General features: G+C 39.0%; 1 protein-coding gene across 3 annotated transcripts in view; it reads left to right on the top strand.

Annotated features, from left to right (window-relative positions):
• Positions 1-323: 323 nt before the first annotated feature.
• The window catches only part of SMOC1 (SPARC related modular calcium binding 1), a 60,955-nt gene continuing 35,621 nt past the window's right edge, over positions 324-25,657 (top strand). Inside the window, exons 1-3 of one of the 3 annotated variants that reach the window (XM_087951526.1) lie at positions 324-715; positions 24,259-24,430; positions 25,256-25,368. In XM_087951526.1, the coding sequence (XP_087807652.1) occupies positions 608-715; positions 24,259-24,430; positions 25,256-25,368 (393 nt within the window). In that variant the 5' untranslated portion in view covers positions 324-607. Of the gene's footprint in view, positions 716-12,354; positions 12,568-24,258; positions 24,431-25,255; positions 25,369-25,657 lie in introns of those variants that run through there. The other 2 variants (XM_026671019.2, XM_087951527.1) reach the window with 2 other exon arrangements.

The following is a 25,657-nucleotide window of genomic DNA, read 5'->3' on the forward strand; positions in this document are numbered from 1 at the left end:
AAGCAGAGAACGGAGTAAGTTGAGTAAGTAAGTATTTAGGGTCAAACTTGGGGGGGAGGGAGGGGGGAAAACCAGGCGCTGCTCAGCCAAAAAAAACAACAACAACACGTTCTTGAGGCTTTCTTGGAAGGGCACCTCTTTATGAGAGGGGCCATCGGAAGCGCTGGCAGCGAGGAGAGAAAAGGACCAAGCCCTCAGAAGTAAAAAATAAATAAATAAATAAATCCAGAGAGGCTGGGAAAGTTCCCTCGGCCTGTCAGTCACCCGGGCTTGGCCTAAATTGGCCCCGCCCTGCCCCGGCTGTGGGGTTTATAATGGGAACCCTGCCTCCCAATGGCTCAGGCTGAGGCGTTTAACCTGTTGCGGCCGGAGGGGAGTAGATCGCCCTCGCTCTCATCTGCCTACAGACGGTGTGGCAAGGGGGATAAAGTCGCCGACGCCCGGGTTTCTCCGGATAGTAGCCTCTTTTTTTTTTTTTAAAAAAAAATATTTTTAAAGGAAGGCAGCAGCAAGTCGGAGACCCCCAGAAATAACACCTCGATCCGCTGCCTTCCCCGCAACGGATTGTCTTGCGGCGGCGATATTCCTTCCTGTTCCCCGAGGGACCATGCCTGCCAGAGGCGGGGGCTTGCTGACTGCTCGCTTGCTGTCGTTGTTGCTGCGGTTGCTGCTGCTTCTCTCGCAGGTCCAGCTCCACAGAACTACGGGCCCCCGGGTGAGTGTAACCCCCTCTTGTCCCCTCCTTTGGTACGGGAGGAGAGTGCTTCAAACACTTTCCTGGTTTAACTATCTTCGTGCTAACCCTTGAATCTGGTTTTACTCCCTTCTTGACAGGCGTTCTGCTGTTTAAATAGGCACTTGGAAGCTTGCTTTTTTTTAAAAGCCTTTTAAGAAACTTATAAAAGAAACCCCCTACCTCTCCATGTAAATACGTACTTAGTTCTAATGGAGAAATAATTCACACATTTTGTTTTCTTTCAAACTTAGACGTCCTCCTCGGAGCCCCTGTGTTTGAAAGATGGCCTTTTACCGTTATGAAAAGCGGTTCTTATAGAGCAAGTTGGAGACTTATAATAGGAAGGGAAAATGTGGTGTCTTGGAGGGTTTTTCAGCCCTGGTTTTTAATATTGTGGCTTTAATCCCAGGGATAAATTTGAGGGACCAAAGATCTGTTAAAAATGAACATATGGTTGGGTTAAAATTTAGCATTCTCTTGTTAAATTTGCATGGAACAAAGAATTACCATGCAGTCTAAACAAATCACTAGGACTTTGTTTTATTTTCCAAATGAAGATTGAATAAATGTTACTTTAAAAATTAACCTTTTCCCCAATCACTCTGATGCCTTAGATTCAGGCTTGATGGATAGAAGAAGTCTGTTTTAATTTATGATAGAAGGATTGGCTAAATTAAATTTAAATGCTTCTCTCCCAGAAAGTTTTTTTTTTAAGAGCAGTGTAATTTAGTTTTATAGCTAACAGCCCGTGGATACTTTAAAGCAAAATTTGAACTAAATGGAATTTATTTTAAAGAAACTTGGATAGAATAATAGCATGCAATGAAGTGAGCTTGTAGTTCACAAGGCTTGTGCCTTTTAATAAAATGTGTTAGTCTGAAAGGGTGCTTCCAGACTTCTGTTGTTTTTTTTTCTCCTGAGTTTGGGCAACACTTCTGTAATGGATAGAATGGGCTGGACTATATTAAGTTTCAGTCCTTTTTGCCTGCCAGCCCCTTAAAATATACTTTAGAACTAAAGCTGATAAAAGTGCTTTCTGCTTATTTAACTCCACCACTGGGTATGCATTTATGTGTTAATTCTAATGTCTAATCCAGGTTTGTAGAGTTTTCATGAGCTGAAGTTGCTACTGAGAAGGCAGGCAGAGATTTAAAGAATCCAGTGGCAATGCATTGTGGTCAGCATCACCGAATGAAAGCTAGAAGGCCACAGAAACATCTGTCATTGTAAGAATGTTTGATGTGTGTTCTAAGGAGGAAGGAAAAAGTATCCTGTTTAGCTGTACCTTTTAGCCCCTTTTATGACCAGATGTGTAGCAATAGTTAAAATGTGGCAGATTGAATCTAGAGCATGCCATAAATCCTTAGAGTCAAGAATTCCAAAGGCAGCAGAAATTTTGGGGTTTCTATTTAAGTCTGCACAAAGGATGTATTACCTAAAGTTTACTGCATACCAATTTAAGTCATGCTATTATGGAAGATAATGGCAGCTGCCTTTCAACACTTGACAGCATGTATAGAATCTATGCTTGGACCCCAAACGGTGGGATCTGAAGGGCTTAATTGGGAACAGTTGATCTGAGAAGTAAAACTTATGGATGTTGGCCTATATATAAACTGCACAAGCTTGTCTGTCAAATTAAAATCAAGTACAGCTTTTCATGTACTTGACTTTACAAGCCTCTCTAATTGCTCTCTGCACTATATCTTTTTTTTAAAAAAAAATAAAAATAAATAAAAGCTATTTCAAGAAATTCTTGGGTCATTGAAAGGCAGATGCTGATTTGTCATCTACTTGCCACATGGCTTCAACAAACCCTTTTCAGATAACATTTTAATATGTCTTTTCCTAGCTGGGTCACAGCCAAATATTTTCCTTCCATCTTTGTTGAGGAAGATCTATGTCCTTTAAAACGCTTACTTGTTTCCTCTTCAGTGTAAAACTCTGTATTTAATGATGTTTAACTCATAAATTCTGTCTCCAATTCCTTCCCAAGTGATTTGTTTGAAAAGTATGGTGGTTTTGTTTTTCTCCCATTAGTTTGTTAGTACATTTGAAGTGAAAAGGGCTCATCCTATCCTATGCCCTTTATCCTGCTGATTAGGTTCTGCCAAAAAAAAAAATGTCAGTATTCTCCTGATGCAATGCTTTATGCTTCTATCTGCATAACAAAACACTATTTGAATAATTCATTGTAGCCCTTTTTATGGTGATAAAAAGGTTAGGCCAATATCTTCTTTGCTAAACTACTACACCTTCTTAAGAAATTGCTTCCAGTTTTTTGTTTTTTTGTTTTATAATGGAGAAGAGGGCAATGGAGCACAGAAAGTTAGCAGAATTGCCATAGTTTAGGCTTGGAAATCTGGATTTGTGGAACATTAATATTTGCAATTGAATTAAAAATTGCGAAAGTATTCCAAAATGCCAAAAATATAACATTACTTATTGTTTTCCATGGATATGAACTGTCTGAGAAGGAAAAAAAAATTGACTCCCTAATTAATGAACAAGCTGATGAAAAATTGTATGTTGTATCTCCAGACTCTCTACTTAATCAAAAAAAGCAGCACTTTTTTCTGTTCTAAATCTAAATAAAACAAATATTTTGAATTATGAGATGTTAAAATCCAACTTTAGGACGAATCAGATATTTTCAGATCCTGCTGCCCCATTAAATGCTAAAAAAGGCACAGGTGTGTCTGTGTGTACAGTATAAGGGGGAGGGACTTTGAGAAAATGTTCTTTTAAAATACATATTCATTTACTGAATTTGAACTCTGCTGCAATAAAAAAATATACAAAGAAAAAAGGAAAAGATCCATTGTAAAAAGTAAAACTGAAGCAATACCATGCATTGTTCAATCTAATGGCACCAACATATTTTTCCAGGGTTCTGCAAAACATTGTTTTCTGTAAGTTGTTGAAAATAAGAATGGGTTCAGATACAATTACCAGGAAGGACTAATACAAATGTAGGTACACCCAGTCAGAAGGGGTCTCTTTGACCTTCCATCCTACCTTTACCTTATGGGAGTGGGGAATTACAAACCCATTCTTCTAAGATGTTTGAGTTGGGTGGGTCAAAGCTGGGCAATGAAAGGGGACCTCAAGGACTTGAGTGTCAAGTCACTTTCTCTATTAAACTGCTCAAGCTTCCTTTTGAACTGAATTAAACCACTTCACTGAAAATCCAGGCTGGATTGGGGATCTTGATACCTCTTTTATATCCAATCAAATTAGAGTAATAATAGTAAGAACTTCAGGTTCATTACAGAAGATGAGGTTGTCTAATGCAGGTGTGCATAATCTTTTCCAGCCTGAGCGTTGCTGTTGGTACATCAAAGCCATGTTTAAATAACCAAGCAGAGTAAACAGAATGTAATGGGTTGGAATAAAGTAAAATTTTAATTTGCATAAAATGAAATTCAGTTATTACTGCTTAAATTTGGAGGAGCACTAAACACTGAACCTATGGCTTTGGAATATGCATGTAACTTTGGACTTTCAGGTTATGAGCCATGGTGACACAGCTATTAGAATAGTCATTACTTCTGCTGACTGCCATCTGACTGCAGTTTGGTAGTTTGAATCTCATCAGGCTCAAAGTTGACTCAGCCTTCCATACTTCCAAGATTGGTAAAATGAGGACCCAGATTGTTGGGGGCAATATGCTGACTTTGTAAACCGCTTAGGGAGGGCTGTAAAGCACTGTGAAGTGGTATATAAATCTAAGTGCTATTGCTATTGTGTACCTTCCGTTCGAGTTAACATATTAAGATTGTGGCGCTCCAGCTAGGTGATTCCTAGTGCTGTCACCCAAAGGACACCCCACAAATATTTCATTGTTCCCTCTTCAGTGTTTTGCAAGAAGAAACAAAGGGAAAATGGGTATTTCTAGTAAGAGGAGAAATTATACCAGTGGTTCCCAAAGTGGGCGGTACCGCTCCCTGGGGGCCAGTGGGATGACTTAGGGGGACAATAAGAGGCAAGGGGGTGGCAGAGGAGTGCTGGAGGTGGGCTCCTTGCAGGGAGCAATTCAGCTCCCCCCCCCTACTTGCCTGGCTTGCTGGTGGCCGAGAGGAAGGCGAGCCAGGGCTGACCTGTTGCCGCTTGGGTCCCGTCTGGATTCTCCGCAGTTGCTGGGCCTTGCCTGCTAGGGGTGGGGGGCGACCAGGGGGCACGATGTTATGCTTCCCGCATCACCCCTTGCCTGCCGTCCTTTCCTCTGCCGCCCGCCATCCTGTGCACTTTGGCTGAATGTGGGCTGCCGCTGTGAGAATGATGCGAGTTAAGCCTCGCGAGAGCGGATCTTCCACCCATGGAGCTTGCATAGCGGTGGCCTGCACTTGGCTAAAAGGCTCGGAGAGGCAGCTGGCAGAGGGGCGATGCAGGCGGTGTAAGCCTTGTGCTTCCTGATTGCCTCCCGCACTACCCCTCAGCAGCCGCGACTCATGAGCCCCAGCAGCTGACGAGATGCTGGTGGGGAGCCGAGTAGTGACAGGTCTGCCCTGAGTGGCTCACCTTTCCCGACTGCCTACAAACTTACCTTCCTCCCGTGGCTGGTGGCAGAGGGAAAGGTGAGCCAGTCAGGGTGGGCTGGTTCACCTTTCCTGCAGCTCACTTCTCCTGCAGCCCCTGCGGCTGTGCTTGAGGTTCCCAGCCCTTTCCCCAAAAGAGGGAGGAGGGATGGAAGTTTGCCTGCCGGCTTTTCCAGGCAACGTGGGACCAGGCGTGAATGGACAATTGCGCTCAGTCCCTGGGACAGGAGGGGATGGAAGGAAGGGACAGAAAGAAAGAGAGAAAGAAGAAAAAGAAAGAAAGAAAGAAAGAAAGAAAGAAAGAAAGAAAGAAAGAAAGAAAGAAAGAAAGAAAGAAAGAAAGAAAGAAAGAAAGAAAGAAAGAAAGAAAGAAAGTGAATGAGATATCTAATCCAATCACCTGCTCCAGCAGGGTTAGAAGGGAGTTTGTATGTCTGTGCATGGCTATCAAAATTCCAAAAACAGGTCAAGTAGCTGTGGGGAGGTCAGTCATAAATTAGAACACTTGCTAAACGACCAACCATTAAGCGAGGACCACTTGTATTTGGTTTGCCAGTCACATGACCACCCAGCCACACTCACAAATTAGGCCACAGCCATAGAACCGGTTGTTAAGAAATTTGAATCCCACCCCTGGGTGGGGGGCACTAAGGATGAGTTTGTAGCACCAAGGGGATGATCGACTGAAAAAATTTGGGAACCACTGAATTATAAGGAGTCACCATAGATGCTATCAATGAAATAGGGAGTTTGTCTAAAACAGATCTATTCTGGGAGTCTCTTAGGGTGGACAACATCATTGATGTTGCCAGGAATCTTTTTTTTATTTTGTTTATTAGACAAGCACATAGTTTACCCAAAAGCCAAATACTTGTATAAACCATTTCACATTGATTACTCTGAGTTTTAAAGAAACTATGCAGCAGCAGCAACATATTAAAATGGTGCAAACTGTTTGAAAGCGGACAGCTTTTTTTTAACATCAAACTGTTGAATGTGTTGAATGAGTATGATAAGAATGAATGGTGACACAAGAATGGCGCTGAATTAGGCAGAGTCACCAGACAGGAAAGCCAGATGTTTCACTCTCTGATAATTTTAACAGTTTCTGGAGAGAAGAATGCAAAGAACTCCAGCTTTTATGTCAATCAACAGGGCAAAACGAAAACCTGATATAATTAATCCCACTTGAATTCATCCTTTCCCATTCTTTTTGTGCCCCAATTTGGCTTACTCACTATATCAGACAGGCTATTCTTTTTGTTTTTCCCCCCATGAAACTTTTAAAGATAATTTGAGCATAATTTCTAAAGATATTAGAATGCAGGAAAGGTCAACGGGGGAAAAAAAACCCATTACAGTATAAGAAAACCTTGTTGTCTGATTATGTTTGGATCCATTCAAATACTATACATAGAAAATGGGCACAACAAGCAATTCAACAACTGGAATAATGTTCTTCACTGAAAATATCCCTGTTACTTCTTCCATACAGACTTTAAGTATGCCATGAATGTGCTATTACTCAGGCCACATTATCTGATTCAAATAGCAGCACAGCCTGTATTTCCTCTGCTTTCTAAAATTTGGGATAAGAGTTGGGGTTTCTTATGTCATATTGAGCTCCACAAACGTATATCCTGAGTGAGTAGATTGCTTCATAGGGATGAGTAATTATCAATCCATGTCTGGTTCTTTAAAATAAATATTGTTTGGGTATTTTCTTCACTTTGTTCTGAATTGTCTTGCCTGCATGCATTGGTTGGTGGAATTGCCCTTTTAAGAGAGTGCTGTGATCTTGTAGGAAAGATATAATTTTTGTTTCGGATTTCTCTGAATTTGTTTCAAGACCTCAAAACCAATGTCATACGTTTATAACCAATTGCTCATCCTTGAAGATAAATTTGTATATTCTTGACCATTTGGCTGTGATTGATGATTGTGTTCAGCAACATCTAGAGGACAGAACATTCTTCACAGCAGCAAATTTATTGCAGCCATTGGTCAACCAATAAATACAGTTGAAATCGGGTGGAATTCAAATTTTTAACAACCGGTTCTGTGGGCGTGGCTTGGTGGTTATGTGACTGGGTGGACATGGCTTGGTCATGTTATTGACTGGGCGTGGCCAATTCAATATCACTCACATCAAGGCACGCATCTCCTCACCTGGCCTCTCATGACTGTGGGGATGCTGCAACAGTCGTAAGTGTGAAAAATGGTCATAAGTCACTTTTTTCAGTGCCATTGTAACTTTAAATGGTCACTCCACACAAGCAAAGTACCAGCAAAGGAGGGGAAAAAAACTCCAGAGAAGTTCCTGAGACAGGAAGTCTAGTCCTGCCAAGAATGTAATAAGGGTTAATGGAGAGGCAGTTTCTGTAAGCAACACCAGAATGTTTCCTTCCTGCCTTCCTTACAGGATTAGGCCAGTAATTTCTTCTAACAACCGATTCTCTGAACTGCTTAGAATGTTAACAACCGGTTCTAGCGAATAGGTGTGAACTGGTAGAATCCCATCCCTGGTTGAAATGCAATGCAGTAAAATCCGCCATATGATCAAAGTATAAATGAACAACATTGTTGATAAAGTTACAAAGGCAGAATTGGGCATCTCATCTCACTAGAGATATAGAAAACTTTGCAACTGCTTTAGTTACCTTTGGACATATCTGCAAGGCAACAAGTCACATAGAACCAATCATTTCTCTCAGGGAACCTTAGAAATAATGGCTGTACAAATTCCTTACAACCCAAGGGGGCACAATAAAGAAGAGCCCAGGCAACAGTTTGCAGTTTGATGGTTGCCTTCGTGCCAGAATCACAAAGGCAGCCATCACTGAGAGATGTTTTGATAATTTCTTCTCAGATATACAGGTAGTCCTCAACTTATGACCACAATTGAGCCCCAAATTTATGTTGCTAAGCAAAACAATTGTTAAGTGAGTTTCCCCCCATTTTACGAACTTTCTTGCCATAGTTAAGTGAGTCACTGCAATTAATAACATGGTTAAGTGAATCTGGCTTCCCCACTGACTTTGCTTATCAGGTCATAAAAGATGATCACATGACTTGAGACATTGCAACCCTACAAAATACATACCAGGTGCCAAGCATCCAAATTTGTGATGTGATCACTGGGATGCTGCAACAGCCATAAAAGGTCATAAGTCACTTTTTTCATTGTCATTGTAATTTTGAACAGTCACTAAACGAATGATTGTAAGCCAAGGACTATGTGTAGTATATTCTTCATTGGGCTTGTCCTTGTTTCTCATGATAATTTCATCTTTGCTTAATTATGTGTCAGCCATATTGAAATCCGATGCTCCCACACTGCCACAATTGAGCCTGGGAAAGTGGGAGAGGGGAATTCATTGGAGTATATTTAGTTAGACATAATAAAATTCTTTTTCTGATTCAAGGTCAGGTTGTGTTGCATATAGTAAAAGGAAGTCTTTCTTTGGGACAGATGGTGATTGGGCCATGTGATGTGGTGATGGATGTAGGGCAAGGGTCTTTAAACTTGGCAAGTTTAAGACTTGTGGACTTCAACTCCCAGAATTCCTGAGCTAACATGACTGGAGGAGGAATTCTGGGAGTTGAAGTCCACAAGTCTTTCTTAAAGCTGTCAAGTTTGAAGACCCGTGGTGTAGGAAATGGATTTGTAGTTTTTACTTATTGCAAGGAAGCCTGGAACTTTCAGATTAGGGATTCCACAGTTGTGTGATGACCCAGGGTGGGATACAAAACAAACACAGTCACAGAAAACAGGTGAAGCCCCTTTTATTCCTTCACTTTGCTTCCAAGCTCCGAATATCTTTGACTGAAGACAAAAACAACCCCCACACAGTTACACAAAGAAGGAAAAAAGCAACACAAACCAGGCAAGATAAGGGGTGGAGGATGTCCACAGATAACACACACTGGGAAGCACACCAAACTCAGAGAGTAATTATAAACTAGAGAGATATTTAGACGATTTGTTTCCAGCATTTGCCAGTATGCAGGTCCAAACTCTTATTCAGTTGTCACACTTGCAGCCCATGAAGAGGATCAAGGCCCTCTCCTCCCAAGTACCACCATGTCTCTTCCTCATCTTCTCCTCCCTGCGTGCCCTAGGATGGATAGGGGATGGGCCTGGGTCCTCCTCTGACTGCTCAGCCGGCCTCTGCCTTTCCCCAGCCTCCTCCACAACCTCCGGAGCCACACTTCCACTCCCTGTCGGCTGTTCCTCCTCTCCCTCAGTTAGTCTCCACCAGGGGCATGACAAGTTGTGCCAGTTACTATCCAAATAAAAAGAACTTTTGAGAGATGCTGGAATGGAGATTTGCTGGAATGGTGACAGTATGTCCCTCTGTGCAAGTCAGAATTTTAATGTAATCCATAAATGGCCTAGGGCTAGGTCTGAACCTGGTTTATATAAGATTATATTTTGGTAGATGTTTTATCTGTGATCATTGTCTGTTTGCTGCTTAACAGAATGTGTGGTTGTTTTGACCTGTTTTATAGCTTATATCGTAAATCCTTTCTAAGTATAAAGATATCAAGGAAAGCAGCTCCCATAATAAGGTGTGATGTGATACCATAATTTTTTTTTACTGCATTGTAGCGCCCTCATTAGATAGGTTGGTTCTGGGAAATCTCTTTTTTGTCCTTTCCATATTTTTCACCAAGGAACACAAGGTACTTTACTGATAGAGACAGTAATAAAAATGCTAACTCCTTTAGAGTGATAAATCAAGCTTTATAGAAGTTTTAACTCCTACTGCATAACAAAGTATCTGCATTTACAACCAGATTAGAATGATTTTTGAAAGCCCTTTCTTTTATTCTTGGCAAAAGAGAAGCTTAGTATGTTCATTCGATTTAAGACTTCTGTATACAATAATTGCTTATTCATTTTATTTAATATAAGATTTATTAAGGTGAGAATACTAGAAAGTCCTAGCTTTAATGCGGACAACTGCTTTGTACTGTTTGGAATAACAAAGCATTTAGCTTTACTTTCTGCAAACAAATGATAACTACAGATAGATCATTTCCTGTTGCAGTTTGGAGTTCTTCTTCTGGCTTCAGTATTTGTGATAATTGTTGACTTCTCCTGTGTTTCATATTCTACTCCTCAGTAACAAATAGTACCAGCAGGGGCAATCTATGTGGTTTGTCACAAACAGAGCTTTACACTTTAGCTTGAATATCATACAAATAATGGAACTTCACTTGCCATTTGGTTGACTAGTCATCCAGGTTACAGAAATTCGTTTGGAGTTCTTCACAGTAATAGTTTTGTCTATAGACTGGTTTTATCCAACAGTGTGGTCAGCCCACTACTTTCTCATAAGTTAAAAACATTTATGAACAAGTTAAAAACCATCAGTTTCAGAACAGATTGTTATGGGCTTCATTTTCTTCCTTCTTTCCTGTGGGAACATTTTCAATTTATTTGTCCTCATTGCTTTTCCTTTTTTAATTACTTAGCATCCCAAAGAATTGCAGGCTCTCTTATCACATGATAGTTACATTTTTTAAAGAGCCTTTGGTTACCAACTTGTCAAAGGCTTTTTGAAAATCCAAGTTTGGAGTGGTGACAGGCCCACTTTCGTCCACCCACCCGTCGACACCCTCAAGACCTTCTAACAGATAGTGAAGCAGGATTGATTTTAGCAAGATCTATGGCTATTTTCCTTCAGCCAGGTTTGTGTTTTCTTACATAACATTGGTTACTTTTATTGATTTTTATTTTGACAAATGTTAAAACTTTCTATCTGTAATTCTCTCAATCACCGCTAAATCCCTTTTAAAAAAAATTAATGCCACCTTGGCAAGAGTCCAGTTTTCTAGGCACTGATTTGATTTAAAGCAGCGGTCGCCAACCGGTGGGCTGCGGAAAAATTTTGGTAGGCCGCAGAAGAAATGGCTCCCCAAAGCAATTAATCTGGGCCGCGCAGTTCTTGCGCCTCCCGGCTCTCTGAGGGACTCCGGAGTCAAGCCCCTGAGATGCACGCGCCAACCAGTTCCAACACCCAGCGGCGGCGGCGACGACAGCAATTCCTTCCCCCACCACCCGCTGTCAGCTCTTCCCCATTATTTCTCTAGTTTTGAATTGCCCCCGGCTCTCTCTCTTTCCTTCCCCCGCCCACGTGCAGGCAGGCAAGGAAAGGAAAGGGAGACGGAGCCGTGCCACAGCTCTCTCCCCTTTTCCAGCGCTTGCTGCCTCTCCCAACATCGAAGTCTCGGAAACGCAGGCAAAGCCGCCGCAGCGGTAGCGTCCTAAGTTGCCTTAGCATGCTCGGTTAGTTAAGAATCGCCCTACCCAGAGAAGGAAGTGGTGCTGGGGGGAGGAAAGAGAGAGAGAGAGCCGGGAGCAATTCAAAGCTAGAAAACTAATGGGGAGAGCTGACAGCGGGCGCTGGGGGAGGGGGCTGTTGTTGCCGCCACCGCCGCCGTGTGTGGGAGCCCTGCATCTCAGGGACCTGAGCCGGGAGGCACGGGAACTGCAAGTTGGGAGCGTTTGATGATTTTGAAGAACTCCCGGAAAGATTGGCGTTTTGTAGGTCTCAGTGAAAGAGTGAGCTTTGTTTCGTCTCCTTTCCTCCCCTGGTAATGCGAGAGGTGCTTTCTCTCTTTCCCCCACCCCCAAATAATCACTGGCTGTGGCTGGGTTTGGCAGCGAAGTGCTAAAGCGAGCGAAGTGCCCCCAGGGACACCTTTCCTTGCTGTCTCCAGGTGACGCTGGAAAAGCGCCCCCCCCCCCAGCTTTTCCTCGGCTTCAGATCTGAGCCTCTCAATCCTCCACCCACTTTCTCCCTCCTCCCCTCCCCCAATGAATCACCAAGAGCGGCAGTCCTTCTGCAGGCAGATGCCTGCTGAGAAGCCCCTGGAGTGGCGGCCAAGGGGCGCTGCCCCCCAAGGAGAGCAAAGCCCCCTTTCTGCCTCTGCTTCTCCCAGCGGCAGTTGCCCCAGGTCCCTCATCTCAGACACACACACACACCCCACCTGCTCTTCTGTCTCTTTGGAAGATGCCAGATGCACTTAGACTTATATACCGCTTTACAGCCCTCTCTAAGTGGTTTTACAGAATCCGCATACTGCCCCCAACAATTTGGGTCCTCATTTTACCCACCTCAGAAGGATGAGTCAACCTTGAGCCTGATGAGATTCGATCTGCCAAATTGCCAAATTATGCTTGTTTTCAACAAGACTGTCTGTTTTACCACCAACTATGCACGTTTAGAAATATATATAGTCAGTAAGACATCTGTGAAATGATGAGGCTCACCCATGACTACAGTAAGTAACACTCATTCTACTTAACAATTTACGTATTATTTCAAACAAAAGCAAAGCACGTATATTCTGTCAGTATAAACATGAGCTATACTGAAATGAGTTTTTCCATGTATTCTGGTCTGTAGACTTTGAGCTACTATGCATAGCATAGCAATTTTCTCATTGCTGTAATCATATTTGAGAAACAGAAAACAATGTGTATATTTGTAAAATGGCATTGGAATTGTCCTAAAATTTGGATGAGATTGTCCTAAATTGAAACTTCTTAACTAGATTCTTGTTCCCACTTGAGAGGAATGTTTTTGTCTTGGCTTACTAAATAAACATACTTTTTCCTGTTTGTGGACCATAGTTCTAAACAAGAATAATTGAAGAACAGCCAATGAGAAGCATATGAAGCATTCAGGCAAGATTTTGTTTTTTGATGGGTACGGCTCCAACAGAAGTACATTATTATAATGATGTAATGTTTACATTGTTGTTCTCTAGGGAGAATTCCCATGCTTAATTTGCCTCAACAGATTGTGAAGCTTCTTATTTATAAGATGGCCTTAAAGGTTTAGGTATATAACTGTTTTTCTTGACCTATTTTAGAATTCTACCTTTTAGTATTTTTTGGCCTCTTATTTGAATTCCATGTCTGGGCTCACACTTTTTACTAAAATTATAAATAGTTTAGTAAACAAATCATGGACTAGTTCGATATGTGAATTCAGTCTAATAGGATTAGAAATAATATGGCATAAAAGGAAAATGTATCTGAAGTCAGGAATTAACTTACAGTATATTTGTGAACACTGAATATAGTCAGCTCATGATTCTCCTAAGTTACTCAAAGCAAATACATTTTTCCTGTTTGCAAGCATTTCTGTATCTCTTTCCAGACAGTTTGTATTTCACAGTTTGCCTCCATATTCTATTTTTGCCTTTTATAAACTATCTCATCTTTTCTCTCACAAGGAACCATGTAATTCTGTAATATTGTAAAAGGGACATTCATGGTTCTAGTTTAAACTGCTTATGCAAAAAAGAAAGGAAGATTGTGTCTTGAGATACTTTTCCTAACAGTGTAAATTAAAGGTACATTATCAGAGTTTCTGAACCCTCTCTTGATTATATAGGGACACATCACTTGGCTTTTAAACTCCCAGTTATGCATTTAATTAGACTTTGTTTATTTGTTTAGACAATAAACCCCAGGAACTCTTTTTTAAAAATAACCTTATTTTTATCAAAAAGCTGTGGTAACTTGTGAAACTAGCTGAGGACTAGGGTAAGGGGAATTTGTAAGCTTTCAACTTTTCATTTGGAGTTTTTTGGGGAAAAATGCCTTTTCAGGTATATAACACCTTTCAAATGTATTTGTTTTTGTAAAACTGGCCCATCATTTAAAAATATGTGTTCTGTTTCCTTTTTAATCCATTGTTTGACTTTCAGTTCTGTGAAATTATCCAGGCCAGATGTAATTACTTGATGTTAATGATGATTCCTTTTAAAAACTGCATTTAATTTTGAGTTAGTCTGATTCAGGGGTGTCAAACTCGTGGGCCGGATGTGTCACACACTGGCCACCTTCACCCCAGGTTTAGCGAAGGGGGAAAAAGTTGCGATACGTCACATGATGTGTCAGCGCAAGTTTGACACCCCTGGTCTAATACAACAGATTGTATTGAAGATCAACAGTCTGTATTGAAGGTATTTACTATACAATTCTAAAGGAAACCCAGCAACTGTTCATGTATGTATAGCCATTTTCCTTTTAAACTTAATCTGTCAATAGAAATGGAACACATATATTTGGTTTCCATTAAACTAGGTAATATCACAAGCATAGATATTTTCCTGTGAAGCTTCATTGGCTATTCGTGTTGCCCCAAATGAATATGTGAGAGGCATATTTCAGCTAGGTAGAAGCAAATTGGGATTTAGCAGAAATATTTTTCTCTGTATTAAGTGGATGTTACTTGAAACTAATATTAACAAATCCTCTTTGGGAACTGCCTGGTGACAGTTTTCTATTCCCCCTTTATCCCGAAATGATAGCATTTTATAAAGTTCAGATTTAAGTTAATACAGAGATAATCACTGTGATGAAATGAGTGCAAATGGTGGATAATTGTGTCTGTTGCTTTGGGCAGTTGCTGAAATAATGCAATATTTATGACTGGAGAGAAGGTCTTTCTAGAATATATTCAATATTGTCCTGCAGCTACTCTTTGGAAAGAAAGATTACAATTACAGATACACTGACCTTTGAAACCCAGGTTAAATGATTGATGCCACAAAAACATTAAGTGGCAGGGACAGAGCTCATAGAATTATGAACTTAGGAAGCAATTTACTTTGTTTAGGGCATCAAAATGCAATATGTCTGGTAGACTGTACTAGCATTGAATTCTCTTGTGAGAGGAAAGTATTGAGAATGTGAACATTAAGTTGGGGGTGGTTGAGTAATCTGTGTGTTGTCTGATGAGAGAATAAACATTTTTGAATTGTGTCTGTCTTGTAGTTTTCCCCCTCCCACATCCTTGTAACTATTTGCCTCTGTTTTTAAATTATAAGTTTCCAAATGAGAAACTGGATTACTTGATATTGCATCACATCACTGTTCTTTGAGCCTTAGGATTGTTATAAGACATAGATTTTATTATTCTTTTCTCCAGAAAGTATTCAGCTGCAGTGACCACAAGCAGTCAGATCCAATTTTTGTCTTCTCTACAAAACAATAAATATTCTGTTGGTGGTCTCCCATGCAAAATGTAAAACATGTGCAGCACTGTTACCTTTCTGTGAGTTTAAATAGGCAGTGATTAGTGTGGGTATAGCTCAGTGAGCAAAACTATGCAGCCTTTCAAAAATATTTCCTCAAGTGGCAGAAGACATATGGCCTCCTAAATCCTACTCTAACTTGAGATAGATCTCATGCATTGTTAATATTTAGCTCTTCATCTCCTGGTCCCTGGATTCAAGTAAATCCCATTGCCTTCTAAACTGGGCCAGTTTTCTGAACTTTGGTCCCAAAAATATAGGCTTCAACTCAAAAAAATAACTGTTAACAGACAAAATATTATTGAATATTCTGAAACAATTTTTTGGAAATTCACTGCTACAAGGCTCAAAGTCTTATGGAGACTACAAGTATCAGAAGAAAAAGAAGAATCTCTGTAGAGACACTTCAAAAATTGACAATAGTATTTGCACAGGGTCCTATCCACAAGGCATATTTGCTGAGCTGGCATTAGTTCTGAAGTGTTGCATCTCTGTAGTGTTTTGGGGCTTCTGAAACTGCTCCAGTTAACTTCTAGTCTTGCCCCAGCACTAGGAAACAAATCCAGTGAGAGCAGCTGTGTAGCTTTAACATTGGAATTGAGAGAGAGCCATTTTCAAACCGATGAGTAGAGTGTTGCATCCCCAGTTTCCTATTCCTTGTGTAATGACATGGCCCCCTTCCCCCTTTGCTACCAGAAACACTTCATTAGAATGAGGTAGGCAGAAAGCTAACTAGAAACCAGTTTTTCTGCTTGCTCATTGATCAGGTATAGGGAACAGTGGTTGACTCAATGGGGAGCACTGAATGTTGCAAGGATGACAGCTGGTGAGTGAGCAGAAATGTTCATAGTCCCAGCAGAAAGTGGGAAAACTCCTCCCCGCAGCTAGACTTGAAACCATTAATCACAGTAAAAGTTAGAACTAATAAAAATGTCTTCACCCTTTGCTGAAAAGATGATAGAACCAAACAAACATCCCCAGGAAGAGCATTTCAGAGGCAGTACTACAATCACTGGCTGTGGCTGTGGTTCCTGCCGGTCAACATTAACAGTTCCCCTCAAGTCATGAGGGAACAGAACGGGAGGGCCACCAGCTGCAAGTTAACAATTGGAAATGTGAAAACATGGCAAACGTTTTTTTGTTTTTTTTAAAGAGAGAGCTTTGCAGTGTAAAAGAAAAAGAGAAGATGTGGATACTGGAAAAGAAGCAATTCTTTAAATCTCATATTGATCATCATGAAGAAATGTGATAATGATGTTCATATTCATGGTTTTAATAGTTTTAATATGGTTTTTATGTTGTATTATTGATATAGTTTAAATTCTTGACTGGGAGCCTCCTTCCCCTGAGGTATAAGGGGAATTATCTAAATGGTATCATATCTTTGGTATAAGATGGGTGGTTATCTAATTGTTTTAAATAAATAAATACAAGATTGGAGCATTACATTGACCATAGCTTCTACCTCTGTTATTCAGTGACATAGAGAACAGTTGCTGCAAATATATTTATGTACCTGTAAGTTTATTTTATTTATTTGTCTTCATAAGCTGGAAAAAGTATTATTCAAGCTATGTATGCATGCCCTTTACACAATGTAAATACTTTTGTGGTATATGCAAAAATATGCAGAATAGTAATCAAAAGAAATTGGAAACTAAATCTAGTTTCATGGTCTCTAAAGCGTTAGTTAAAATTTATTTGGAAAAAAATTCAAATCTAACTCTTACTGAAGATCACATACCCTGAGTGTATTAATGTACTACATGTATCTTCTTCTTTGTGGGATATGGACAGAAGCACATTCCAAAAATCCGAAGGGAATTAACCTTAGTGTTTTGCAATGTTTTATCCACAGCAGTTTTGGAGGGCTGATACAAAAAATACCATATAAGCTGACTCATATCTCTGTGGACAAGGGACCATTGAAACTATAGCTCACGTCCTGCTATACTACATATTCTATAAGGACTCATGGACTCAATTTATAACACCTTACTTAATAAGATATACATTAAGTACTGATCATTTTTACTTTTGGTATGAAGTAGTTTCTCTGAATGTGGCCAAACTCTTCTATGCTATATATAAAATTAGGCAACTGTCCACTGTTAATCTACCACCAATCGCATTATATTACTCTGTCCTTTATTTTTTACTATTATTGTTTTAATGCTTTTATTTGCTGCTCTGTGACCATAATAAAGATTGATTGATTGATTGATTTGGACAGAAGTATGTTTACAAGGAGTCTTTAGATTCGAGATCTCAATCTGCATAAAATAGTATATGGCATATTGACTAAAATATGCCAGGGTTTAGCTGGCCTGCTCCTGAGCTCCTTTCCTGCCTTTCTGTCTTACTATGTGGTCTTGACAGAAAGAAAAAAAAGCCATCTTGAAAACTTACTGCACAATAACGTACTAATCTAATATGAAACGAAACAAAACATCTACAGCTTTCTTTCTTCAAGAGATTTTGAAACCGAGCTTTCTTCCTGCTGATGGAGGGCAAGTCTTGCTGGACAGCAGAGTCTCTTGTTTTTCTTTGAGGCGTTTTGTTTTAGAAACTTTTCTGTAATTGTCAGCAATTGTTTCCTTGACATTTTCAGATTCACTCTGAAATGGCCCAGATTACTCATAGAAAATACTGTCTCTCTGGGACTGGACCAAGTCTTCTGGTCTGCTTTTCAGATTAGCGTCTTCATTTTTTCCCTTGGTGAAAAGAGCTTAAGACCAGGCCAGCTAAAATCTGCAGGAGATTTTACATTTTTCATGCACGTGGTCAAATTCAAACCAGTTCCTTACCAGCAAAAAAATTTCACTGGTTGGTCTAGGTTCTGGGAGGGCTCTGAGGAGACTGGAAGGACTCTGTAACTAGTGGTGAGTGAAACTTTAAAAATGAAGGTCTATAAAAATAATTCTCATTCTAACCAATAAAAATTTAAAAAAATTCTCATTCAGACAATAATGTCCTGTAATGGTAATATTCAAAGCATTCCAAAAAGGTGCTTTATCAAGGATCATAAGGTGAACAAAGCACCCTTCAAAGGGTTAAAGCTGTGACCTCTGGAAGACTCATCACAGCTGTCATGAAGACTTTCTTTGGCTATCAGCCTTTGTGCATGTACCTACACAGCTGCTTTGCTTCTTTAGATATATCTGTAGGTATTCAATGCATGTGTAGAGAAATAGGTTTTCCCTGCTTTTATACTTGGCCAGAATGCTTTGTGAAATGCTCCTTTGAAGCTTTGCACAGGGCTGTTGTTTAATACTTCCTTGTAAGGATGTGGCCAAGTAGCCAGAGAAAAAGTCTGGGGGAGGAATATTATATTTCTCTGTGGAGCCATTCTTGCTCTGGTTCTTATAATTTTGGATATTATTGTCTCTTGTTTTATGTGCTATTCTGTTTAGTTGGCACAGTACGATGGGTGTGAGGCTTCTGCTGCTTTTTCTTTTTCTATACTTCTGCCAATTTTCTATTTTTTTTTAAACACCAAAAAGGCTTGAGAAATTGTATTTAGATGATGCTATAGTATCAAGTAGGGAAATTCTAGAGATTATAATTATGGAGTGCTTAAAAATGTTCTAAATGCTATTGCCACAAACAGAATTTGCTTATGAAAATGTAAAGAGGTAGTTCTATGCAGCCATTGAAGCATTAGATCAAAGATATGACTGGGCGTACATACCAGTACTTCACCAAAGAGATATTCCAAAATAATGCAAAGGTTGATGCTGCATTATTGTTTATCTTGTGATGTTTGTATTGCCACACTGAATCTGGTCCCTTTGATTTAGCAACAATTACAGGTAGTCCTCAACTTACGGCACTTCATTTAATGGCTGTTCAAAGTTACAGCATAACTGAAAAAAATGACTTATGAGCATTTTTCACACTTATGGCCGTTGCAGCGTCCCCGTTGTCATGGGATCAAAATTCAGACACTTGGCAACTGTCTCATATTTATGACCTTTGAGGTCATGCGATCACCTTTAGAGACCTTCTGACAAACAAAGTCAATGGGGAAGCCAGATTCATTTAACAAGCATACTACTAATTTAACAACTGCAGTGATTCAGCAGTGGCAAGGAAGGTCGTAGAATGGGGCAAAACTCACTTAACAAATATCTTACTTAACAACATAAATTTTGGGCTCAATTGTGGTCGTAAGTTGAAGACTACCTGTACTTTAATACTAGAATGATGAACTTTCTGGAAAACTCTCTAAGGGAAAATACATGTCTGGAAGTAGCTTAAAAATGGAAGTAGAAATATTAATACTTGATATTGCAATAACTCCTTCAAAATCAGTATAAACATACAATTGTTTTCAAACACATTTGCATCTGAACTCCATTTAATAATAGATTGCAGGCATCTTCAAACACAGCATGCCATCATATATGATGACTTGCTTCCAATCCTAAACTTCTCAAAATCTCAGGAGAAATCTCACAAGATTTTGACCAAGATGTTTTTTTTTTTAGAAAAAAATATTTTGACTGTATTTTAATTTATGGCCATTTGTGGGGATCAATAGACAACATAGCATTTAAGGGTCCAGTGTGATTTCTACTTTCTACCCAACATGTGAGCTAGCCTTGCCCAGCCTGGTATCCATATTTGCTAGTATTCTAACATCCAGTGTTCTCAGCGAGTGTGGACAAAAACCAGGAATAGTAGAACTTGGTCCCAGTGCCATTGTATGCCACCAGCTTGGAAAGGCTGATCTAAGTTTTAATATTATACCCCTGGGTAGTCGAGAGAGCTATTGTATGTGTGGACAGCAAATAGAAAGTTCCTTGTGTAAAATAACTTCACACTCATCCAGAGAATATCTAGTCTGTTTTATTATTTGTACATCATGTTACCAAGAGATTTGTATTGGATTTGGAAGCCATATGGAAGAGAGGTAACTAGCATGTGTTTATATATACAAGGCTAGCTTAATTTGCCTTGAGGCTTGTTATGGCTCAATGGAACCTATCACTCCCAAAACTTTAACAAAGCAGATGAACAATTACCTTATGTTAAGGTATTTTAATTTTAAGGTACTTTCTTTTGTAAAATGTCTTGGAGTGATAGATTTTATTTACCCAATCAAATATAGCTCCTAATCAAGTATTAATAAAGCCAAGCCTGACTCCTTTCTGAAAGGTTATCTGTTGGACACTTCTTTAAAACTAAAAAGTATACAGAATAGTTTGCAATATTATTTTATCAATAAGTGATATGTTTTATTCAAATGTAAAGAAATTCAAGCTTCAGAGGACTTTTTGAACAATAAATAGTTATATTTTTGTTTCTAAATAGTACAGCAAACCCTTGAGTGATCTATCTGTATTCACCCAATGTTCCCATTCTATTAATCATTTTACTAAAATAAAATAGAATAGCTCCAAATTAGGAAAAGATTTAGTGTTGGCAGTTACATCAGGCCAGTTCTTGGCTGGGGAATTCTGGGAGCTGAAATCTACACATCTTAAAGTTGCCAAGGTTGAGAAATGCTGACCTAGAGGAACATATTTTGTTTTATTAAGGAATAGCCAAACAACTCACCCATTCCTACAGGTTTATGATAGTAAAGCAGTAAGGTACAGTTGCAAAGGAGATTGTGGCAATAAAAAAAGATAGTTTTGATTTGCAAGTATTTCAGTGAATCAAGCAGCAGGAAAAGCTTGTTGCAAACTTTTAATATCAGTTGTTAAAAGCTAAAAATTTTCTCTTTTCTGAAGAGAAATACTAAAACATTCTGCTTTTCTTCTATTTTCTTTCCCCAAACATGGTTTCTTTGCTTTGTTTTAATCCAACACATCCTCTTTCCTTCTTGTATGGTAGGGATTGATCCGTACTTGCTTCTGCTGTAGTGCAGAGGCTTTGGGGCACCTGATTATAATTTCAGAAAAGCTCTCATGTGCTCCTTAGTTGTATGTTAATGATGTGCATGGGTTAGGAACTGCTAAACGTCTCCTCTTTATGGGGACAGATCCATCCTGAGTCAAATTCTAAAAGTGGTTCCAGATGTTGAACAGCTGCAAGTAATCTGCCCTTTTCTCATAGACATTTGAAGTTCTTTAATCAGTGTTTGTTGTTGTTGTCAGCAATGGTGCTGAGGTGTGGAAAGATGGAGCAGATGGACTTGGGGGGGCATATTTAACTTTAGGCTGACCTCTCTTATCTTGCATTTGCTCTCTTCCCAGGTCAAAGGAGGCTGGAATTAGTCTGGAAAGTGGCCATAAATATGCACCTGTGTAAATGCATGTTGAAAAGGAAGAGATTTAAGGGCAGCTGTTATCTTGGAAGGTTTCCCAAAGAGTTCCTCTCCTCTAACTGCCACCCAAAGAATGGTGCACTTTGAATAGAAAATGAACAATTGTAAAATCTGGTATTAAGGTTATTATCTAGCAGGAGATATTCAGTTACGATAACCATATGTGAGTGCATTGGCCAGTGTGTTATTTTTCTGGTGTCAAAACATCTCTTTGCCTGGGCTTCTATGGTTTGAAAAACTAGTTTGAAGTGAAGAGAAGGCTTCTTTTACTTAAACAAGATTTCCCATGCAATTTATATTCCATATACTAAATGGAAGCATCCATGAAATTTGCAGTTTTTGGACTCCCATAAAGGCTATTCTTAAACTTGTGTTGGCTACAGGCCAACATAAGACAGAATTTTTTAGAATATTTCTCTTTGTCTCATAACATATAGAAAGGATTAAGGTTATCATGTTTAAAATTTTAACATTAAAATATGAACTTCATCTGTTCAGTTTTGCCAATTGACAGTTTTCATTGTACAATCTCATTGTACACGTGTTGTTCTCTGACAATAAAGGTAACAATAATAATAATTCTCAATGGTTTGGCTGTGTCACTCCTTTCTCCTTTCTTGTTATGCTTGTCCATTCAAGTGTGAGGCCACCATTGGAGTACGTCAACAGGTTGTTATCTGCAACTTTTAGCTTTATTTATTTAATAAAAAAACAGAAGAAAAATTTAGACAAAGGGAATATATACAAACAACATTGCTTAGTAACAGCAATCCAGGCAGTCTTAACCTGGGGGCTACTTTTACCTATCTTCTACAAGGGTACAAGGAGGAGAAATCCACAATAAATCAAAATGCTCAGAATTTGAAACCAGAAAGGCATCTATTAGTGATATAATTCAAGATTTGAAATACCAAGAGCCACATCTTTAATTGGCAATTTCATTTATTTCAAAGTTGTATTCAGAATCGAAGAACTATGCAGAAATTTTAAAAAACAGTAAAACATTTTGAACAGGTCCTACATTCATTATTCCCTCATACTACCCCAAGAATCCTTTTGAAATAAAATGCAAAATATTGCACAGTTCTCTTGGAACATAGGACATTATTTGTTCATAAGAGTAGGTGACTTGAGCCAAGCCAAAGACTTAGGGTCAGATTCCCCACATGCACTTTTATCCAATCAAGGAATTAAGTTGTAGAAAAAAAGTTTGCTGCTGCTATAAAACATTTAGAATTTTGCTGTGCTATAGCATGCTTGGCTCAGTAATGCTTCTAATTTAAGGAAGTACAGTTTATTTTCTTAGTCTGGCTACAGAGAGCTGTGTCACTTTTATGAAGCTGCAAAAATATCTAATCTTTTCAAATGTGAAGTGCCGAGGGGTTTACAAGAGATTCTATTTAAAGAAAAAGAAAGTACCCTGGCCAATATTTGTTGGCAATCTGTAAAATCTTGAGATTAGAAGTAGCAAATGAACATGCAGAATAAGAATCATATGAAGTGTGAATTTTGCACGTACTCTGTCCATTGTTGCAGGAGACTTTCTCCAAAGAAATTGGTTGACATGCAGTATACTCAGTTTTTAATTCTGTCCATCACAATGTTTCAAAAATAACTAAAGGGAAAAAAGTGTTTAGCCTAACTTGTCAAAAGTGCGTATTTCAGGTAGACAAATTTCAATATCTAAAAAAATCATGCCAATAAGCTTGGAACAGTTAAGCACCATTTTAGCCACCTTACACTCGAAAAGTATGTACAGTTTTAGATAAGTTAAATTTTCCCAGTGAAACAATAATAGTGGATAGAGAAAGGATAGAGGAGGATATGTGTGGCTCAGAGTTGAAATAAGGGTTCTTGATGTTCTCTGAACTTGGTTGCTTTTTTTTTAAAACAGATATTTCATTGTTTTCATAGTAGGTAACATTATATCAGTCCCTCATAAAGAAGAGAACAAAAATGTTGACATTGTTTTAAGTTGGTGAGGGAATTTGCTTTTGAAATAAGCTTTCTCTGCTTGTGTTGATATTAAAAGCTGTAGTACTTACCCCAGAGTCCTAGAGTCATTACTGAGTGTTAAGAATGAAGAAACATATGACCATAAAGTATATTAGTTAATGAGATATTTATATAATAGTTAATAATACAATTGGTCACTTTTTCTTTGTTCTCTTTCATTCTTTTTTCTCTTCTGGTTTGTACTATGTTTTATTCTATTCAAAAAATTCAGTAAATTTTACTATTCAGTAAAATTATACCACATCCTATTTATTTCATTTAAAATATTTATATAGCTGCCTACTCATTCACAGTGACTCTAGGCGGCTTACAAACAATAAACACACACACACACACACACACACACACACACACACACTAAACCCCCACCCATCCATCCTGGTGACAGCACACAATTAAATAATCCATTTGATGGGCTCCATCACACTCTGGGTTCCTCAGGCCCACTGGCAAAACCACGTCTTCAAGGTCTTCTGAAAGACTGTCAAAGTAAGGGCCAATATAATATAGTTGATGATTATAATATATAACATTCAAATTCAAATGCATTCAAATTTGCTGTGCTTTTTAAAAAACCTATAGATTATTTTAAAAATTTACATTCCCCCCCCCACCTATTCTGCTGTCTTTAGTTTTTAATAAGTGACCACGACCAAGACCCTCAATGTAACCTTCAGTGCTCCAGAACTGCTGTCAAGCCCCTCTGCGCTTCCGATGGCAGGACCTATGAATCAATGTGTGATTACCAGAGAGCAAAGTGCAAGGATTCCAATCTGAATGTGGCACATCGAGGCAGATGTAAAGGTAAGGAATTAAAAAGAGGTACTTCTCTTCATCTGGAATAGACGCATTGAGTGTACTTTTTTATAGCTCAATTTGATGCTGTTTAAGCAAGATACATAAATTGGAAATATGTGTTTGCCTAAAAAGAATGATTCAGACATCTTTACCAGATAAAAGGGCCTGGAGAGGAGGCTGGGTATGTTGATAGAGAGTAAAGGATTAAAACAATGATCGAGTTTTTTGAGGGCTGCCAGCTAATGAGCCACAGAAACAACTGTCATTTTCAAATCAAATTAATGATGTAAGCTCAGAGCATCATGATGATCATAATAAACATTGCGAATTGAGATACCATTCTTGATCTTTCACAGTCTTCTAATTGGTAGAATTTGTCATGTGTTATTTTCTGGAAAGGTTAAGTTTGAGAGGTGAAGGACACCCGAATAGCTTAGAACTCAATCTTTTCTTCACCATTGACCCGCCACCCTTTAAATACCTTTTATGGCCACACACCTTGTCCACAGACCCCGAGACTTAACTCAATATTTAAATGTGGATGGTTGTGAATGGAAGAATGTATATTCCTTGCAGACAAATGGGCATGGGCATTCTTTCAGAATTGTCTCTTGAAAAAGCACCTTTGGGACCTAGGTCTGCTGTTATAATCCCTGATTATTTGACATGCTGATGAGTTAATAATTAAAAACATCTTGAAGGCTCTGTATATAAACAAATGTTCAGCAAAGCAGGATTGTTTAAGTTTTTCTTTGGCATTTATTTTCATGGACATACGTTTTTGACATATTGCTTATCTTTATTTAAATTCTGAATGGATTTTCTTCATAGATGCTGGTCAGAGCAAATGCAGATTAGAAAGAGCCCAAGCACTGGATCAAGTGAAGAAGCCACAAGAAGCAATCTTTGTTCCAGAGTGTCATGAAGATGGATCTTTTACCCAAGTAAGATTTTCATTAAGATTTTCAGACTTTCATACTTTTTCTTATACACTTAACCAATAAAACATAATAAATTGTGGAAAATGTCTTCATCCATAAACAATTGTGATTGAAGCAGTGTCTGACATCTAGATTTCGCATTGTTACCTGTACATTCACACATATTTTATGGCCATACAAGTAATTGAGACAGATGGTTGGTAGTGGGCCCCACCAAATTGAGGCTCTAATGACTCAGGAAGCATTTGTGAATTTTGAAAAGGAAAGTTCACAATGCCTCCCTCCCTCCCTG

Source organism: Notechis scutatus, chromosome 1 (assembly GCF_049901735.1).
Source record: "Notechis scutatus isolate UNSWTSFEM ecotype Mainland chromosome 1, rNotScu1.2, whole genome shotgun sequence".
Taxonomy (NCBI): domain Eukaryota; kingdom Metazoa; phylum Chordata; class Lepidosauria; order Squamata; family Elapidae; genus Notechis; species Notechis scutatus.